The sequence below is a fragment of the Branchiostoma lanceolatum genome, chromosome 13 (assembly GCF_035083965.1).
Source record: "Branchiostoma lanceolatum isolate klBraLanc5 chromosome 13, klBraLanc5.hap2, whole genome shotgun sequence".
In the NCBI taxonomy this organism is placed as follows: domain Eukaryota; kingdom Metazoa; phylum Chordata; class Leptocardii; order Amphioxiformes; family Branchiostomatidae; genus Branchiostoma; species Branchiostoma lanceolatum.
The window spans coordinates 9,093,674-9,113,888 of record NC_089734.1 but is presented as its reverse complement, the minus strand read 5'-3'; the positions used below and the strand labels follow the sequence as shown (position 1 = coordinate 9,113,888).

The 20,215-nt window shown below is 39.3% G+C and overlaps 1 protein-coding gene across 2 annotated transcripts; it reads left to right on the top strand.

The window, feature by feature from the left end:
* The first annotated feature begins 1,452 nt into the window (after nt 1–1,452).
* On the top strand, nt 1,453–19,336 carry LOC136446845 (uncharacterized). 2 transcript variants are annotated; one of them, XM_066445458.1, is made up of 13 exons: nt 1,453–1,608; nt 4,731–4,948; nt 6,100–6,255; nt 6,652–6,790; nt 7,270–7,368; nt 7,918–7,976; nt 9,894–10,398; nt 12,222–12,357; nt 13,773–14,048; nt 14,812–15,431; nt 15,661–15,744; nt 16,986–17,108; nt 17,274–19,336. In XM_066445458.1, the coding sequence occupies exons 2-13, from the start codon at nt 4,733–4,735 to the stop codon at nt 17,471–17,473; spliced, it is 2,613 nt and encodes an 870-aa protein (XP_066301555.1). In that variant the 5' UTR covers nt 1,453–1,608; nt 4,731–4,732; the 3' UTR covers nt 17,474–19,336. The 2 variants fall into 2 exon arrangements, with proteins under 2 accessions (XP_066301555.1, XP_066301556.1); XM_066445459.1 differs by having other exon boundaries at nt 1,463–1,608; nt 9,894–9,972.
* Nucleotides 19,337–20,215: the final 879 nt, after the last annotated feature.

The following is a 20,215-nucleotide window of genomic DNA, read 5'->3' as shown; positions in this document are numbered from 1 at the left end:
CTTGGCAACTTTATCACGGAGTCAATCATGGTACTTTAAGTTCGGCCATACCATATCAAGGTTTGCTATTCAAACGGCACGCCACTGAGCCCATGCCCGCCGGCGCAAGCTGACAAAACCCAGGGAAGTTATCTAAAGGGCATATCTCAGACTATTGATCTCCGGAAAGTGAGGAAGCGCGTTTGTCAGATCACTCACGCTTTCTGACGCACAAGGTCCGTGATGTTATTGTACTCACGTAATAAAGTACGTTTCCCCGGCGAAAAGACTTTTCAACCGTGCCAGATACGTGTAGACGTACATGGGTGTTATACAAAGTCCGGCCTGTCCGATTACATTAAGTCTGAAGCTTATGACACTTGTATCTACAGTGTATATCGAACGGAACCTTTAGAATCCAAGAGAGCCACAAAGCCATTTTTGAACTATTATAGCTGTTGACTGACTTTGGTCAAAGTCAAACTAAAAGTGTAAAAGTCAGATAAGGGTCTATTTTCTCCAAGGGGCGGAAAAGAAATAAAGTGTCTATGATGCCTCACTAGCGATGACAAAGGCAAAGGCAAGTACTATCTTTTTAACTTAAATGTCTGTTAAAAAAAAGAAAAATTCTTTGCCCCAGCCCCGATATAGATTGTTTAAATCAGTCAAGAATACTAAAACAGCCTTTCTCCTTGCCATGAAAGATTGACAGAATCTAGACTTGCCTGTGCCCCACTGTTAAAGAATGTATTGAATCCAAGATAGCATAGCTCCGTAGAAAATACGAGACATTAGCGGCTTACTTAAAACAAGGCAGTGGAATGAGAACATTAATTGAAGTTTGACTATGAGAAATCTATTTGCCGTAATTACAAGATAAACTTGTATCCGGTGTTCACATATTTTCAAAGGCGGAATCGGTAGAGCTCTTGTCAATGATTGGCCTTTGAAACTTATACCTCATGTATCATTCGCCTCCTTTTGACGACAGTCCGAACTGCAACATCAATATTCTTTTAATCTTCGAGGTCATGTTTACTTTCTTTGATAAATTCTCAAATTTCTTGCTAATGGTTGTCTGTTATACCGGTAACATGTACTAATATAATTCCACCGGGGTAGTCAATCAATGATCGAGGTTTTATCTAGATAAAACCTCCGGCACTCCTGTATATCTAAACTGTGCTGAACCCGAGATCTCTCAAACCCACTGTTTTTCAAAGTGACGGATTTATGTAACCCCTGCAGCGGTTTGATATCAATGGGGGTTAGATCGACAGCGGTCCAGTTATGTTTTCCGTCGACCGTGATCGGTAAGCTGACATATTTTGCACACTATCCGGAGTATTTCCGGGTCGTCCATGACGTCACATCTACTTCCTGCGTGGAGGAGGTATGGCGGGTAGCGGAATATGGTGGCACGGCCACAAAAGACGGCCACGCTACTATTGGTGGAAAAGGCTTCAATCCTATTGGTCAATAATGATAGTGACCGGGAGTGACGGGATTACGTAGGTCGCCATTAGGACAGTTTGCTTACGTCTTTTACGATTTGTTCACGTTAGAGGAACGGGGAATACCTAAATCAACACATTCCAACCCGTGAGTTTCAGGAAACACAGCCCTCAGGTAGGTTTCAATTGAAGAATTGGTACTTAATTAAGAATAGATTTAATCAAGGAGGTTTAATCGGCAGTATCCCGCCGCCACCCTTGCTGGTTTCTAGTCGTTTCCCCGTCATGTCAGTTCCCCGTCATGCCAGTTTCCCGTCTATGTGGATGTTTCTCCGTCATTTGTTCTTTTTGATATCGAAATGTGAACGATCTATCATAACTATAATGATTATACATTGTAGTTGATGTAATATCTATGTTATCTAGTAATAATTTTCACGAATTTTGCTGGTTTTCAAGCCGACAGACTGCGGCGGCGGGGACGGTTTCCCTGTTGTAAACACCACCAAATAAAGTGTCAACTTGGCGATTTAATACGGCGACTGCTTGCTCCAACATTAGCGTAGAACGTAGCAATATTGCGCAACGTGGACAATGATTCATGTTTAATGTTTTGTTACGTGCGACAATAATTATAAACATGCATGGCGCAGTCGCTCTTTGGTGGGCTTCCAGTATGTTCCACACGCCAATAAAAATACCAATGGATGGCATCCAATTCCCCTTCAAAGTATATCTTTCATACTGATACATTTGATATTAAAGAAGAACATCTTAACACTAAATCTAATGACGGAGAAACGCCGGAGAAACATCCACATAGATGAGGAACAGGCATGACAGGGAACTGGCATGACGGGGAAACGACCTGACACCCCCTTGCTGACAGTTGGAAAGTGCTAGGCTAGCGTAATTAACACGTGCACGTTAACCTAACTGTTTCCTTGCCAAAGTGTGCTTACGTCTTAGCAAGTAGTTGTTAATTGCCCTCCGTAATTAGCCATGCATGAAAACTGGACAACCCTTACACTAGTTACAGGCTTACAGACCGCATATTTTCTTTGTTAGACCCTTCTATATAAACCCTCCTCGGTCAGACAATTTAAATTAGGAGTTTTAATATATCTAACATTATAGCTTCTGTTGGTCAATATTGACCATGGTAAAATCCTAATTCACAACAGCCCTACAGCATAGACTATGGATAAACAGCTATATACGAGAATAGCAATCTCTGCCACAACAATCACATCTGTAAGCTGACTCAGTTCTGTTGCAAAGCTCCTCTTTTCTGCTGATCCGCTTTTCTTATGCATTGTATCAGGGATTGTTTATTGTGGCCCTTTCATCTGGGGACCAGGTAAGGCTCCGTACAGGTAATGTTTGTGTGGCCCTTTCATCTGGGGACCGGGTAAGGCTCCGTACAGGTAATGTTTGTGTGGCCCTTTCATCTGGGGACCAGGTAAGGCTCCGTACAGGTAATATTTGTGAGGGCCTTTCATCTGGGGACCAGGTAAGGCACCGTACAGGTAATATCTGTGTGGCCCTTTCATCTGGGGACCGGGTAAGGCTCCGTACAGGTAATATTTGTGTGGCCCTTTCATCTGGGGACCGGGTAAGGCACCGTACAGGTAAGATTTGTATGGCCCTTTCATCTGGGGACAAGGTAAGGCTCCGTACAGGTAATATTTGTATGGCCCTTTCATCTGGGGACCAGGTAAGGCACCGTACAGGTAATATCTGTGTGGCCCTTTCATCTGGGGACCGGGTAAGGCTCCGTACAGGTAATATTTGTGTGGCCCTTTCATCTGGGGACCGGGTAAGGCACCGTACAGGTAATATTTGTGTGGCCCTTTCATCTGGGGACCAGGTAAGGCACCGTACAGGTAATATTTGTGTGGCCCTTTCATCTGGGGACCAGGTAAGGCTCCGTACAGGTAATATTTGTGTGGCCCTTTCATCTGGGGACCGGGTAAGGCTCCGTACAGGTAATATTTGTGTGGCCCTTTCATCTGGGGACCAGGTAAGGCTCCGTACAGGTAATATTTGTGTGGCCCTTTCATCTGGGGACCGGGTAAGGCTCCGTACAGGTAATATTTGTGTGGCCCTTTCATCTGGGGACCAGGTAAGGCACCTTGCAGGTAATATTTGTGTGGCCCTTTCATTTGGGGACCAGGTAAGGCACCTTACAGGTAATATTTGTGTAGCCCTTTCATCTAGGGACCAGGTAAGGCACCGTACAGGTAATATTTGTGTGGCCCTTTCATCTGGGGACCGGGTGAGGCACCTTACAGGTAATATTTGTGTGGCCCTTTCATCTGGGGACCAGGTAAGGCACCTTACAGGTATTACTTGTGTGGCCCTTTCATCTGGGGACCGGGTAAGGCACCCTACAGGTAATATTTGTGTGGCCCTTTCATCTGGGGACCGGGTAAAACACCTTACAGGTAATATTTGTGTGGCCCTTTCATCTGGGGACTAGGTAAGGCACCATACAGGTAATATCTGTGTGGCCCTTTCATCTGGGGACCAGGTAAGGCACCTTACAGGTATTACTTGTGTGGCCCTTTCATCTGGGGACCGGCTAAGGCTTCGTACAGGTAATATTTGTGTGGCCCTTTCATCTGGGGACCAGGTAAGGCACCTTACAGGTAATATTTGTGTGGCCCTTTCATCTGGGGACCAGGTAAGGCACCTTACAGGTAATACTTGTGTGGCCCTTTCATCTGGGGACCGGCTAAGGCTTCGTACAGGTAATATTTGTGTGGCCCTTTCATCTGGGGACCAGGTAAGGCACCTTACAGGTAATATTTGTGTGGCCCTTTCATCTGGGGACCAGGTAAGACACCATACAGGTAATATTTTTGTGGCCCTTTCATCAGGGGACCGGGTAAGGCACCGTACAGGTAATATCTGTGTGGCCCTTTCATCTGGGGACCAGCTAAGGCACCTTACAGGTAATATCTGTGTGGCCCTTTCATCTGGGGACCAGCTAAGGCACCGTATACAGGTAATATTTGTGTGGCCCTTTCATCTGGGGACCAGCTAAGGCACCTTACAGGTAATATTTGTGTGGCCCTTTCATCTGGGGACCAGCTAAGGCACCTTACAGGTAATATTTGTGTGGCCCTTTCATCTGGGGACCAGCTAAGGCACCTTACAGGTAATATTTGTGTGGCCCTTGCCTGTATGCATGCATGTTATTCATTCTTTTAGGCACCAGGTAACATGCAAATACTAATACTTATAACAGCCTAATACCTACCTCCAATGAGACCAGACTTTGTTTTTTCATAGGAATGCGTCGTTCATTCGTTTGGGGCGATGGTCCGTCCCACGATCTTGCCAAAGCTCCGATGAAGAAAAGAAAAGATTCGACCAAAAGAAAAGATTCGACTACCTGTATGTCCACATCTAAGCCCAAAGAAGTAAGAAGCAGGGCCACTGATTCAGATGTCAGTAACGATCAGGATGTCGAGATTGTTCATCCAAGCACAGTTGCAGTTGACCCTCCGGTGAGTTCATTGACAGGGCTAAAATTTGTCTGGTTGGTGCAGGTACCATTTAAAATTACCTGCCGCAGACAAATTTTACCTACAGCGTTCAGACAAGAGTAGTCTGAAGACCCAAAATCTCCATGAAATTTGTTTTATAGATGATGTGTTTTTGACAAATAGGCCATTGCAGTTCCAGTGACACATACAAGAGGGCCCAAAATGGACCGGTCCAAAAAAAACAGTCCAGAAAAAATCATTAGAATTAGACCGATTAGAAAATTCACAGTACCAAGCTACCAGCAGGCGGTCACTTAACCTATCTAAGAAAATACAAAACAGCTGATTTGACGAGTCGAGGTTGCCCTTTTTCGAAGACGTTATCTGTGAATCATATCTAGATGAGTCAACAGATGGCAAGGAGAGTATACATGTAATTTATTTTGAAGTTATATCGTTCCAGACATGACGTACTGATCCAACACATGCATACACCTGCACTCAAGTAAATGTACACTTAAAGAGACACCCAAACAAACCACAAATCACAATTCCGCTCTGAATCTCTTTTGTGAGCTAAAAATACCTTGTTGCATGTTTTGTTACGTCCTTGTTTGTGTTTTGCACATTCGTGTGCACCGAAATAATCATATCATTTTGATGTACAATTTGAATATGATTTGTAGGACTCACAGAGACCTTTACTTATGGCTCGCTCTCCAAAATATGATGTACTGCAACACTGCTATAATCAGGTACAGGTACAGGTCCGGACCTGGACCTGACCCTCTGGACCTGGATCGGACCTGAATTTTTGAAATAAAGTGTATTTTTCAATCGAAATATTTCATTTTTTAGCGTGAAATGTTATATTAAGTGTATTTAACACAATTTGTAAAAAAAATCGATGACTTTATTGTCAATAATGTGACCACTGTATTTTGATCAGAAACATATATTTTGGGGTCTTGAGCCATGAAATTATAACTAACTAGGCATGTAAGGAGCTTTTCTACAGAGAGTGATGTGTCATAAAAGAATATTTAGCCAAATATCAGGAAAGCCCATGTTTGCAAATATTAACTTTTAAATTCCTATGTTGTACTTTCTACTTTTGCAGTGGGCAACTTTAAAATATAGTGTCTCTTTAATCATGCCTAATCACTTTATAGGCCCTCGAAGAGACCGCTGTTCAGTCAGCGATGCCTCTTGACATCTTCACGTCGTACATCTCCCAGATTCAAGAGGAGTCTGCTATCTCAGTTTGTGATTCATCTGTCACTGTCTTTGCACTGCCGGACTTTGATGTCCATCATTCAAAGTTGACGGTAATGCATTAATCTTCAATTCTATTGATAAACTCATAATCATAATGTTGCTAGTTTTTCTTTGCTTGATTTGCCAGCACCATTACTAAAGCCAATTGGTAACTAGCTTTTCATTAGTCTTTTTTTTCTTGGTCCCAGCTTTGATTTGTTTCTATTTGCTGTTCCTTTGTAACTTCTTTTAAGTTTTTCACCATTTTCCTGTACTGGCCCCACAACTTAAGCCTAATATTACATCTTCCGGAGGTGCCTTATTTAGTTCATTGCACTAATTGTTACTTAAAGACATTAACATATGAAATATCACAGGAGTGAAAATTGCCTGTTGTCTTCTCTAAGTTTATGACAGATTGTATTACTCCCACATAATTGTTGTGCTTTACTATGTGTCTATCTTAGGTGAGAAAATATCACATTGTGGAAAGATGTGTTAAAACAGTGGAGGGCACCTGCCAGTGGATTTATTGCTGCTCCTGTTCCAGGCGAGAGCAGGAACTAGTCAGGTCCTTAGCATCAGGCATCACCGCAGGATCATCTCGTAAGATATCATCTTTGTCCACTTCTACAGAAGAGCATGTAACAATACTATGTGGGTTTTGTTGTTGTCACATTTGTTGCCACTTTTTGTCCTACATGCATAATGATTTTTCTTTGTGTTATTCATACTTTGGCAGTATGCATTTAGGATAGACATGGCACTGTAATGATACTGGTAATATTGAATGTATTGGAAGTCACTTCACTACTTTTTAATGTACTAACTTTACATTATTTTAACATTACATTAACTTATCTTTATTAAGTTTATATCTGCCAATAGTTTTTGTCAATGGAACATCATTTAGGAAGTTTTATAGATGAGTAATATTTTACAGTATTTGTTTAAACAGATCATTATCTATTACATTGGTAATGACAAATTCCAACTCCTGTTTAGTAACAGGGTGGAATATTGTGACTGACTGTTGATTGATTTCTTACCTTTTTAAAAAAAAACTCTTTGTTGTTATGCTGTAGGAATCTCGGAAAACTATTGCATCCACATCAAAGCTGTTGTACACATTGTGAGCAAATTTGATCTACAGCATGACATTGAAGCAGACTTAAATAACGGAGGTAGGTGTGATGTTTAATCATGACACTAGTTATTACATTTTTTTGTTTGGCCTATTGCAATCGAATATAACCAAGATAAACAAAAGTCATGTCAGTAACTTGTGTGTGCTATCAGGATAGGACACCTTTTGGAAATAGGAAATATGGTTTATCTTAAGATCAGATAAATGTAAATGCAGAGAGTTGTCTTGGAAGCAGTGAAATGTTATTCTAGTGAATATACACACCCAGCTGTGAAAACTGTTAACCTTTCATTTTAGTGGTCAAATGATGCACTATTGTATGTTTATAAAACAATGTTTAGATTATTACATTAAAAGTATATACTGTATTAGGTACCATTTCATATCGGTTTTTTTTAAACATACCTTATGAACCCTTTTTGCTACAATAAGACTTATCATAATAAGAAAATTTTCATGTCTTTAGATATAATTTCATGTTTTAATTTCCTACATGTCCTTTTTTTAATTTAGGCCCCTAAAGTTTTTTTTCTTGATGTTAAAGCGGACGACCCTTAAAGAAACTTTTATGTGTTCCTCATTACAGATCACAACTACACCACACATGCGTCCACATATGCTGCTGTTGCCATGCCAACTGTGCGGGTATGTTTGGGGTTGGATTGGACATTCCAAGAATGAAGTCTTAAATATTGAGTTTCATGAAAAATGTAAAGCGTGTTACAGCTTTATCTCTTGATACTTAATGCAATAATATCTGATCTCTCTCTCTCTCTCTCTCTCTCTCTCTCTCTCTGTATACTAGTATTATATATTATATATGTTACAACTTTCCATCATGCCCGTAGTCAGGGTGGGTTTGGAAGGGTTGAAGGTCCACTTTTTGATGTCCAAGATTTTTTCTATCAAGGCCGACTTATTTGTATCACCAGCAAGGCCACAGAGGTTAGAATCCTACAAAAAAACTGCTAACTTTGTCTCTGATTTTTCCTCTCAAATTCTCTCAAAAACACAGGAAAATTGCCCTTTCAGAAGGTTCGATTCTTGGAATGTGAAACGCTCAAGGGTCCATTTTTCAACGTCCAAGTTGTTTGTTTTTTAAGGCGGACTTATTTGTATCACCAGCGTCTGAAATCCAAGAAATAACAGCTCTTTGTCTCTGATTTTTTTCTTTGACATCCTCTCAAAAACACAGGAAATGCCATATCAGAAGGTTCAATTTTTTTAATTTTCGCATACCCGGACCCCCCTAGGAAGCTCGCGCCAAACAGTAAAAAGACCCTCCTCCCAATTAAAATCCTGGCTACGGGCATGTGAATGGAGATGTTTCTAGTTATAATGTGCAGTAGGTTTAACTTTTATATTAATTTTGTTCCAACCGGTGACCATACATCATCAATTTGAAAGTTTTTTTGCAAATTCCTGCCCAAAGGCTAATTGCACAGAACATGTACATGTACATAAAACACGGAGTGGACGGACAGACTATGATGATCAATGTAACATATGACTACTCTAGTCTTAACCACTGACACTTACTTCTAACTTACTGGGTTCGACTTCTTTTTGCAAGACAATGGAAGATGAATGATCCCACTTTTTCTGTAATATGTGGGTTTTGTGATGTTAAGAGGAGAGTAGGATTCTTTTCGTCTTAAAACTTGGAGAAATTAGGATGGAAAATGTTGGCCTCTTTAAACTGTAGAATGGGCAACTTGACATAAAATATGTTTCGTCTTCCACCTTTTTGGACATGCAGTGTTAATTACACAACTATTTGCTGTAAAAATTAAAATAGAACACATAATTGCCAAAGCATGTGACTCTCAACACATACACATCGAATGACCAGACCATTTTCTTCAGCAAATTGTTAAAAATGGGTTTCTTTACAAAGCACATCTTTTCTCTTCTGATTAGAATTTATGGCTAGAAAATTGTTAAGTGCTGATCATTGTCAGCTTGGAAGATATGAGAAATTAGGCAAACAAATCTATCCATATATATCTTGTGCTATATTGCAGGCAACTTTAGGCTAGATTTTGGTCAATTCGTATTAACATAATTAGCTTTAATTTTGGTCAATCATCACTTGAGCTATCTACATACCAAAAAGTATGACAATCAGTCGACCCCTTCTCAAATTATCACCTGTCAAATATTTCGGAAATAAATGCCACTGCAGTTTCACTAGGGGGTCACTAGGGGGTCCAAACCTATGTCATTTAGTCTCAGTGTTCCAAGGCCAGGGGCATCTACCACAGAAAAATCGTGACCATAGCATGTCCAGATCACGAGGTATCAAAACCGAAATTTCAATGCAGTACCGTGGAAAGGTGCTATGGGAACCAAAATCTAACAGATTCAAGGTTTTGTCACACCCTGCCGACATACCAAATATGAAACCAATCAATCCAGCCGGGCTCTGGTATACATGCAAATAGTCACCAGTCCTGTTATTCTAAAAGCTACATGTACATTTCGTACAGTTCGCAGCTTTTTGTTCCTTTTGATTTCCCTAAGCCTGTTGTTTAATATTTCTTTGTTTTTCTATTTTTTCAGACTGACGAAGTCTTTGACGTCTTTGGAGATGACATCTTCTGCATTGGATGTGATTCTCCCTCAGGCTCCTTGAGCTATGGTATACTACACTGCAGTGGGAATATCGTGTGCCTGACCTGCAGCTACGGCTCCCATTCTTGTGTGCATGTCAGCCAGCTCCAAAAACTGTTGGCAAATGAAGACAACATAGTCAGTCTTTCATTGCTTGATACAGTGCAGGCAATAAAAAACAGCCTTTCATGCAACAAGAAAGTGCCCAGCACTGTCAAAAATCCCATCTGCCTTTCCACACAGGAAATAAATTTTGATGTCAACCCATGTCAGTTAACAAACACTCCAGGGTACAGCCCTCACAAGTTCTGTCAAGACAATGGATCAGTCAAACTTGTGACACATGAAAAAAGTTGTCCAAGGTGCAGTACACAGCTTTGTGACAAAGAAATTGATGGAGGGCAATGCAGTAGCATTCAACTATTCACTCGGACTTCGGTGTTTGAAGCAACAGGTTGGACAGTTTGTATTATAGAACATTGCACTGGATGTCTTAACGGCACTGAACCTTAATCTGAACCTTAATCCGACACTTTTGAGAAAATGCAGCGCAGAATTATAACTCAACAAACGACCTTGTGAGTATTTCAGTAACTGCATGTTGGGTACATTTTGTGTAGCGCTTCCCCAGTCATTACTGCACATGTACAAGTATTACAATTATCGAGCTGTGGCTGGAAAAACAAGGCTTGAAAATAGCATTACAGTCAAACCTGGTGCAAGCAACCACTCAAGGGACTAAGTGGTTGCTGAGGACAGTTAGTTGGTCCCAACAAGTTGGCTGGTTGACAAAAAAAAATCTTACTTTTGCTCAAAATATAGTCAAATTCCCAGGAAACATGTCTATGATTTGTACCTTGCACAGTATTTGATAATATGTGCTTGACTGATTTTGTCTGATGACACAAAAAAGGTTCAGTAACAGATTTTAACTTATTCAACTGCATATACCTCTTCAATGGTGTTTCTGGTTTTGTTGTGAGTATCAGAATTGTTTCTGTTCCTGGTGTTAAAATGAAATCAATGGCTGATAGTGCTAGAGCTTACAGAAATCTTCACTTTGAAGAGGCTGCTGCTTGTTTGGATGCCGCTGTACAAACAAAATCTATTTTGGTTGTTGAGGGGAGGGTGAATGGCCCTTTGGGACTACAAAAAGTGGTTTCTGGTTAGGGAAGACGATTGGTTGGGAGAGGGTCTTAACTATGTAAAAATGGATGGGACTGTTTCAATGTGTCCTCTGACAGCAGTTAGTTGCCTGCGCCAGGTGGTTGCTCGGCCAGGTTTGACTGTACTCATAAAGCCGGCGTCACAATTCATGCGAGCATCGGCCGATTTTGTAGATTGCCGGAAGCTCTCCGAATTTCAAAATCGCCCGAGCTTCGACCGTATTTTTCGCTGAAAACCTGCCCCGTCACAAATTGATCGGAGCTCGGGCGACGTCCGTCAAACACTAATAATCATAAATCCCATATATGACGGTACCATCTCTTGGACACGGACGAAGTCAAAATCAACTGACCTGGTAACAAGCTCAAATTTGGACCAACTTTACTTTCTGAGTTGTTGCAAATCTGTAGGGCATGAGTGAAGTGGACGGGCACACTGAAAATAATACTATGAACAGGAATTTTGTTATAGACCAATTCAAATACAAGCACAGGAGCCACAAAGTCAATAGATCAGTCGTTTAACCCCGATCCAAACATTTTCATCAAACGGAAATCGACCGTGTGGGTCGAGAGAGGTCACCAGTCGTGTATCCATATCACTTGTTAACCATTGTTTATGTTGACACAACTCCCACGACATGCCCTATGTGATGAAAACATGTCAAATTTTCACGTTCTCTTCAGGGCCCTACCATTGCACATTTTTAAGTTGCCTACCTTACTGTGATTTATAAGCAATCAAAATATTTTACATATCAGCGCCAGGTCTTAGTTCACAGGGGAATACTGAAAAGTGTCAGATTAAGGTTGCGTCGGATCAAGGTTCAGTGCCGTTAAGTACTTGCAAATTTATTGGTGAGAAGAAAATATTAATGACAAAAATGTTACTTACATATCGTTCCTTAATATGAAAGAATGGGTATATCAATTGAAATTTTTAATATGAAAACAGTAATTTTAACAGCTATGGTGCATAATTTATCAAGTTCATCTCTGTTTGTCCTGCAATATTTTTTAGTTATTCAAATTTTGTCTATGATATGGAAAGGATGTATCCTTGTCATATGCCAACCATCTTATGATTATAACCATTTGTATTCATGTGCAGTGTATGACAAGACTTGTGACAGTTGTGGCCATAGCCTGCCATTTGATGGACGAGCCGAGGCCATCCTCAACATGGGGTCATTCTTGGTATCCCACGACCTCCTGAGGGATTACATGTACCATTTCCTCCAGACTGGGTAGGTTTAATACTTGGCCATCTTCTCCATCTTGCATTGTGGAGTATTGGATGTTATGATTTGAAAAAGTACGATTTTGAACCTGTAATGTCTGCTACCTTAAGTTTATAACTTAGCTACACCCCATTTGTAGCAAATCACCATATGAATACCTTTTGCTGATAGAATAATAATAAACACAGGGGTTCATCTAAATCAGGAAAGAGGGGCGCTGCTCCCTCTTGTTTCAGCCCAGCGCCCCCTTGTCGAATTCAGATTTTAGCTTAATCCCCAGCATACAGCCATCCCTCAGCGATCCATTCCTCCAAAACATTGATTGATGTTTTATTTGATACATTACCTTTAACAAGAAGTTTATGTTTTTTGTAGAATTTGCTTGTGTGTATGTATGTATGTGTATATGTGGTTTTGCACAGTAGCTCTATTGTCATTGAATTTGGTAGGTGAGTAGGTCTTGATGAGACCTGCAAGTGATTTAGGGGTCTCTATAGCAGCTTGTTATGATACTGCAGCCGAACTGGTTTTGATAGCTCATGATCTGGACATTCTAGGATAATTGATTTTAATAGGTAGGTAGCTTACGTGATGCTTGATATAATTTGATTATCATGATCTAATTTGCGTAATTGAGAATGAGAGGAACATTGGGGGGTATTAATCTGAACTTTGTAAAATACGCATTTCAAAATATGGATATGGTTATGGTCTATCTGACCACAGAAATCGCAAAATTTGTGCAATCTTTGGACTCTAACCCCCCCTGTGCATACTCTAATGAAACTACTCCCTTTTTGCAATGGTGGTGATTTTGTAATAGCCTATATCTGTGTGGAGAACAGATTTTGGGTTCAGATATTTAGTTAAATGCCTTTTTACCACAAAGTACTTATACTTAGAGGCATTAATTTTGTTTGCTAGCATACCTTTATACTAGTTTAGTACATATTCAAGGTATATACAAGGGGCTTATGTTAATGTTGAAAAAATCACAAAATTTGAAAATTTTCATATTCAGATAGACTGCCACCATATTTTAAGGTGTGTATTTCAGCCAAAACTGCACTTTTGTGAAATAGAACCTTCCCCTGTAGAGTTCCACGATCTCATACCTCTCGACAAATGATCTAGAGTCAGCAATTCTAGCATTTTCTCGGGATTATGTGAATGAGACACTAATTTGCATGATTTATGACTGATATAATTTGATGACAATAAGACAATCACTGCTTTTAGGAGTCATATTGTTACAAGTATAGATCATTGGTAATACACAATTAAGTATAAGGTATGAATGTGCATATATGTGGAGACCAACTGGGATCTCTGAGGAATGTTTGGAAAGTATCCTACTTTTTATTCATTACCAAGATTTATACCTTTAATTTTCTAATATTATGCTATTTTTTTTATTCTAGGCTAACATTGTTTGGCTATCACCAAACACTGTGCAAACATATGGCAGATGCTGGTATCGTGAAGTTCCAACTAACATACAACAAGTTCCGATTGGCGTGGCACTCCTTTGTTCAATTGTTAGACATTCACTATGATGATGGATTTATGTGTCCTGTTTGTGGCACGTCACCAAAAGTGGTGATTTGCGATGGAACTGCACTAAGCTTCAGACGTGAGTTGATGCCATCATTGATGGAGCAAAGTGGAAATGAGGAGGAATCCAGAGCTATTGGCAGATAAGTATAATTATACCATTCGCACCTTATAATTTCACCAGTATTGATTTTATTGCGTAAACATATAGTGCACTACACTTTATGAAGGAATTTTTTTTCAGATCAAACATGTTCAAATAGCACATCAAAATCCATGCCTGGGGTCAAAAATGACCCCACTCGGGTGTTTGAGGGTTAATGGAACCGCGTGTTGAGAAATGTTATATTCACAGCTACAGAGGAGTAGATTTTTCCTTTAACTGTTGGTTGGGTAGATCGAAGTGTGGGAGTGGAGAAGAGAACCCAGTATGCTGACTATCGCACCGATAGACAGCCAACTTGTTTGTTGGAGTAAGCGTCATGGTGTTTGGTAGCCTTGAGTGTAGTTGCCAACTTAATTGGTAAGTGATACCAGTCTACCACATCAGTGTCACTTACTGTGCACTTGAATACAGGAATTAAAAACTTGTTGACTTACCGTGATACCAAGAGTTGTCACATCAACTCTTGTTACAATGTTTATGGTGTTGATTTTAAAAATTCCATCTTGTTTATTTTACCCATCCTGTTTTTCTTTGCCATCTCTCATTGTATTTTACGTCTCCAGAGGATGTCATTCATAAGATTTACTTACTGTGGCCTAAACATAAAACATACAATTCTGGAATAATTTTCAAAGTAGTGAGACAAACATTACTTGGCAATTTGGTATTAGGTTTTGGAACTCAATCTTTGTAATTAGAAAATTGAATCTAACTTTATGAATTATTTTTCAATCATATACTAGTTTCCAAGAAAGGATGTTTGTGAAAACAGCACGTGGTCGCCAGCTTCTACAAGCCTTCCTTAGCGATGGACTATCTCCACCAGACATGGAAGAACTGCGCAGAAACGTCCCCTCGTCACTTGAGGCTGTGCTGAACAATCCATTCCCAGAGTATTTAAAACCCTTCCTTGAAATACTGGCAAAAAAATCCCCTATCTGTGGACTACTCCATCCCTCCAGAAAACTACATGACTTTATAACTGACATCTGCAATGGAGAAGGCGTTTCAGACTCTGTGGAGAAGATGCAATACCTTCAGCATCAAATCCCTGCTTTATTTGAAGTCATGAAACACACGGATGGCCACTGTGTGCCAGAGTACTTACGGCCACTGCTAAGAGACCTTCTTGTTGTGGCAGAGAGACCGTTTACCGGTAAGGTGCAGGTCTCCAACCATCTGTCATCAGAAACAGGAGGAATGGACGACTTGTCATTCTTTCCTGCCTTGCCATGTGTTAGGGACAGGGGGAAGTATGTGGCAGATGGGAAGAGGAATGCAGGTGGAAAAGTCTGCAAGAAGTCTTCTGGCGGGCACCCATCTCTTCTACCAGGACTATTCTTGTTACATTGTGAACATGGTAGAATATTTTGTTTACCATCTGTTTTTTCATTTTGATGTCTATGTAGACATAGATTTATTCGTATTGAATTTTAATCTCTTTGTAATGCATGACTTAGATGTATGGTATGGCATGATGAAAGTTATGTGGATAGTTTAATATTTTGTTTCCTGTATAACATTTACTCCTTACATGTCATCAGTCTATTACTGTTCGAAATTGTTTGGACATTCTGTGTTTTATTCAGGGATCAACTATGGATTCGAAGTGATGGTGAGACACGAGTCCCCGAATACTCCATTTACGGTACTCCGTAAAAGATTCCAAAATGGTAATTATCCCCATGAATAATGGAGATATTGTTTTGGGTGTGTCTGTCTGTTTGTGTTTCCGGACTACTGTAGTCAGCATAACTCAAGAACCTCTTGATGGATTACGATGATATTTGGTATGCAGAAATTCTATTTTTGTATCTCTTGACCTGGACGTGCTATGGTCTTGATTTTTTGGTGGCAGATAGCTTGTGGTGTAATGAAGACGCGGTGTGGGTTTGGGCGCCCTAGCAGCTTGCTCTGGAACTGCACGGGCGTTATCGTGAAAATCTTCTAAGGATAATAACTGAACAAAGGAACGATGGATTTCCTTGATATTTAGTATACAGGTAGCTTAGACAGAGATGTACACAATGAAGTGCAAATTATGTTGATTGGGACTTAATTTGTACAGCTAATGAGGAAAATCTATATTTGCAGTGTTTTCCATAATCAGACTCAAATACATGTAACTTATGTAGTTTATGGATAGTGGATCATCAACAGTTACCAATTATGCAAATAAATTCCTAGTTTGCATAATTAATGCAGGACTGTCAATATGATACTTAGTATGCAGGTAGCTTAGACAGACATGAAGTGCAAATTATGCTAATTGTGACTTAATTTGCATATATAATGAGGAAAATCTATATTTGCAGTGTTCTCCATTATCAGACTTGAATACATGTAACATATGTAGTTTATGGAATGTGGAGCATCAACAGATACCAATTATGCAAATGAATTCCCAATTTGCATAATTAATGCAAAAACATAATTCATCTAATTTGACAATTATAGGACTGTCAGTATTGCAACATGTGTAAGTTAGATAAATGTGTTTATGACCAAGGATATATTATGCAAATGTGTAAGTCATTTGCATGAATAGAATTGTTCATTGAGATATGGGGTTGTGGAACTCTTGTTTGTCATTTTTTGACTGTCAATTTATAGACTATACTGTTTGCTTTACTACATTGATGACCATTGATTCTTGCTCAGTTGTCAGTGTATTTGTAACTATCTTCACAGAAAATGAAGGAATGATTTACAGTAAAACAGGCATATTTTCATTTTCCTGAACACAGATCTTTCTTTGTTATTTTTTTTAGCTAACCCCGAGGCCTGGTGATGTTACACTTTTACATGTATACATCATCTACTAAGAACAGATTGTTCCTTACATGACCTTATGGTAAAGTTATCATTTCCTGATAGTTTCTAAAACAAGTGTAATAATTCACTTCTTTCCTAGTTCCAGACTGTGTCATCTACGACAACAGTTGCAATTTGCACTCGTACTGTCTGAACAGAGACCCATCCTTGTTCAGAAATACCTGGTTTCTGGTTGACCGGCTTCATTGGAAAAATCATAAAGGTGTGTTGACTTCATTCAAAGTAAACCTCAAGTTTTTTTTCATGTGGTTTGACAATAGGAAAGCTATGATAACTACTCTATTGAGTTTATCTGGCAATATTTGTCCCAAATGAATGACATTTGATGACTGATTTGATATGAATAATATTGTATCTATATTTCTAGGTTGCTCCGTGGGATACAAGCTGTCCGCATACCCACAGTACGATCACATCAACTCTCAGGTTGTAGAACAATGCAATGCGTCGTTGAAGAAGTTAAAAGGACAGCTGTCTTACATGGCACCATCAAACTTTATGCGGCAAGCAAAGCTGTTCATATGGAACAGAAATAGAATCGCTGTGACCAAAATGCTGCAGGCATAACATATCACCATATGCTAATTCAGAACCTGATTAATCGTGTTAGTAGAACTTTTAAATAGGTCGGTTTATCATTTTATTTGATTTTCATACCATTAGACAGACTTAAGGTTTCTAGTGCATTCTTATTTTGAACTTCTATACAGAGACATGATTATGACCATAGTTATACTTCCGATAACTTATGGCTAAGAGAGAAAACTACATATTTCATTTTAGCTGTAAAATTGTGTACTGCACATGACAAACAGTTACATACTTACAACTTTCTGTGTCTTTTGTGTTCATAATTTCGTAGACAATGTATCCAAGAGTTTGGGTGAGGTGTTTAGGCATACCCGTAAAATTGTGTACAGCATGTGACAAAGTCTAACTTTATTTCACAACAAATGTAGACATGTACAATGTATGGTAAGACCACTAACTATAAAAGAAGCATTAGGCTGTGTATATACAGGTATACAAAGTTGACAATATATCAAACTACTTTACACTTTGAAACCGAGTTGCCAAGTGGCAACTCGGCCAGAGACCCAGGCAGCTAATTACATATTCTGATCCCCAGGTGGATCCATTTTATATTGATGTGTATTATGTGTAATTGGCCTAGATAAACTGTTCAGTGATTGTGTAATGACATAAGTCATGAAACATCTCACTACTTGTCTTGGGTAATGTTACACTTGTGGTCATTACTTTTTGTTGTATGTGTAAGTCGGACATGTCATCAAGAATTGGCAGTCATCTCAGTTTCTGGTTTGTTGGTATATTATCAATATACCACCAGCTAATTACATTAAACTAGTACAATATGTAATGCATGACTAAGATGTATGGTATGGCATGATGAAAGTTATGTGGATAGTTTAATATTTTGTTTCCTGTATAACATTTACTCCTTACATGTCATTAGCCTATTACTGTTCGAAATTGTTTGGACATTCTGTGTTTTTTTTTAATTCTTATTTTTAACTGCCAGCCAAAAAACTTCCCATTGTTTTCATGGCGCTTTTAATGTTTTTCAAATAGTTGTCAGGTTCAGCATGATATTTTGCAACCTAAGTCTTGTATAGGTCTTCTATTTCTGTCCTTGGGCAGCTATTTCGTCCAATCTTGTAATATATAATGATGCTCAACTTACATGTATGTATGCTTAGCTCTGTCGGATTCTTGCTCCTTAAGTAGAATGGCGAGAACTGGATTGTAGTGACAAACTGTAGTATAAATCTTTATTTGTCTTGCCCCTTTTTTAAAAAGTGGCACAGGTGTGAAAGTACATGAAAAGCATATTGAAAATATATTGTGTATCTTGTTGGACTAGATGTTATAGTAAGGTATAGCAGTACATTGTTCATTATTTTAGCACAATGCAAAGCGCCATTATGTAACATTTTTGTACCATAAATGTAAATCTTTTGATAGAAAAAATTCATGTGATTGTCATTTACGTCCCCTTTTCAACGTATTTGTGCAGTTATCTCACATCTCTGACACTAGGAGCATTAAGTTTCTGGTAAGACCGGAGTGTAAAAAAACATGGTTAATAGCTGTGTTGCACTGGTATGGTGTAATACTTTGTATCGCCCTAATGTTACATAATCAAATACATAATAAAAAGCTGGATTATATATATTTACTCTATTCTTTCAATCGTCTGTACAATCTACTTGAAGTCCACATACAAAACTTGCAAATGCATTTTGAACCCATGTCCATCTATCCCACCACACATATTTGAACATATGCAATATATGCATGTTCTCACAATCAACAGTACTTAATGCGAGTGACTGAGCAAATATTTCATGAGACTAATTGAGCAATGTAAAGGTTTAGCATGACTGAATAAAGTAACACTTCTGCATATATCATGTCCATGTGAGTTCCGTATTATTCATTTATGAGCGTATTAACGCGTTTGGCGTAATTTGGAATATGCTCGGAATACATCTATTCGCTGCAAGAAAATAGTGTTGAGCACTTCATGCAATAGATCCATTTAATTCATTCTTCATAGGGCCCCGTAACACTTGTGCATATATGCCAGTCCGCCTGAGTCCCGTATTAAAAAGTTTTTGTTTAAGGTTAAGTTTGCAGCCGAAGAAATAATGTCTTTGGTTCGTTAACTAAGCTACACAACGGTGGGTCAAAGTAGAAAACAACATTTTCCCTGCAAACATTACATACACCGCGAAATATTTTAAAGCTTCGTGCACGCACAAGTATGACAGGTCCTATACGCTATATGTACGCCTCGCATAACTCTGAAAAAAGTTGCTATTTTGAACGTATGCGTACAACTGCGTATTGTCACTATTTAAGACGGAACTATACGTGTGACCCGGGATTTATTTTTTCGGTTTAGGTAATTGGATATACGGCCCTGTCACGCTTGTGTGTATATTCAAGTGCGGGTGATTTGCGCATTAACATTTGGACTTTTGACCGTGCTCCAAAAATGACGATAGATCACTGGCCTATATTTTCGAGCAGAATAGTCGAACATCAAAACTGCTACACGCACAGGTAGATGAACATATCAACTTACTTCTGTGAAAGTTTCATCTAAAAATATCACTTTCTTCTTGTTTTATGGGGAAAAGCGCACTTTCGCGAGTTGGGCTTAAAATCGAGATAGAATAGTTCCCCGGGTAGATAGCAGGTAGAACGCGGCCTGGATTTGCGCGAGACTGGATAATCTTGCATTTGCTATCTCGCTTAGAATACAACGGATTTCTGCCAAAT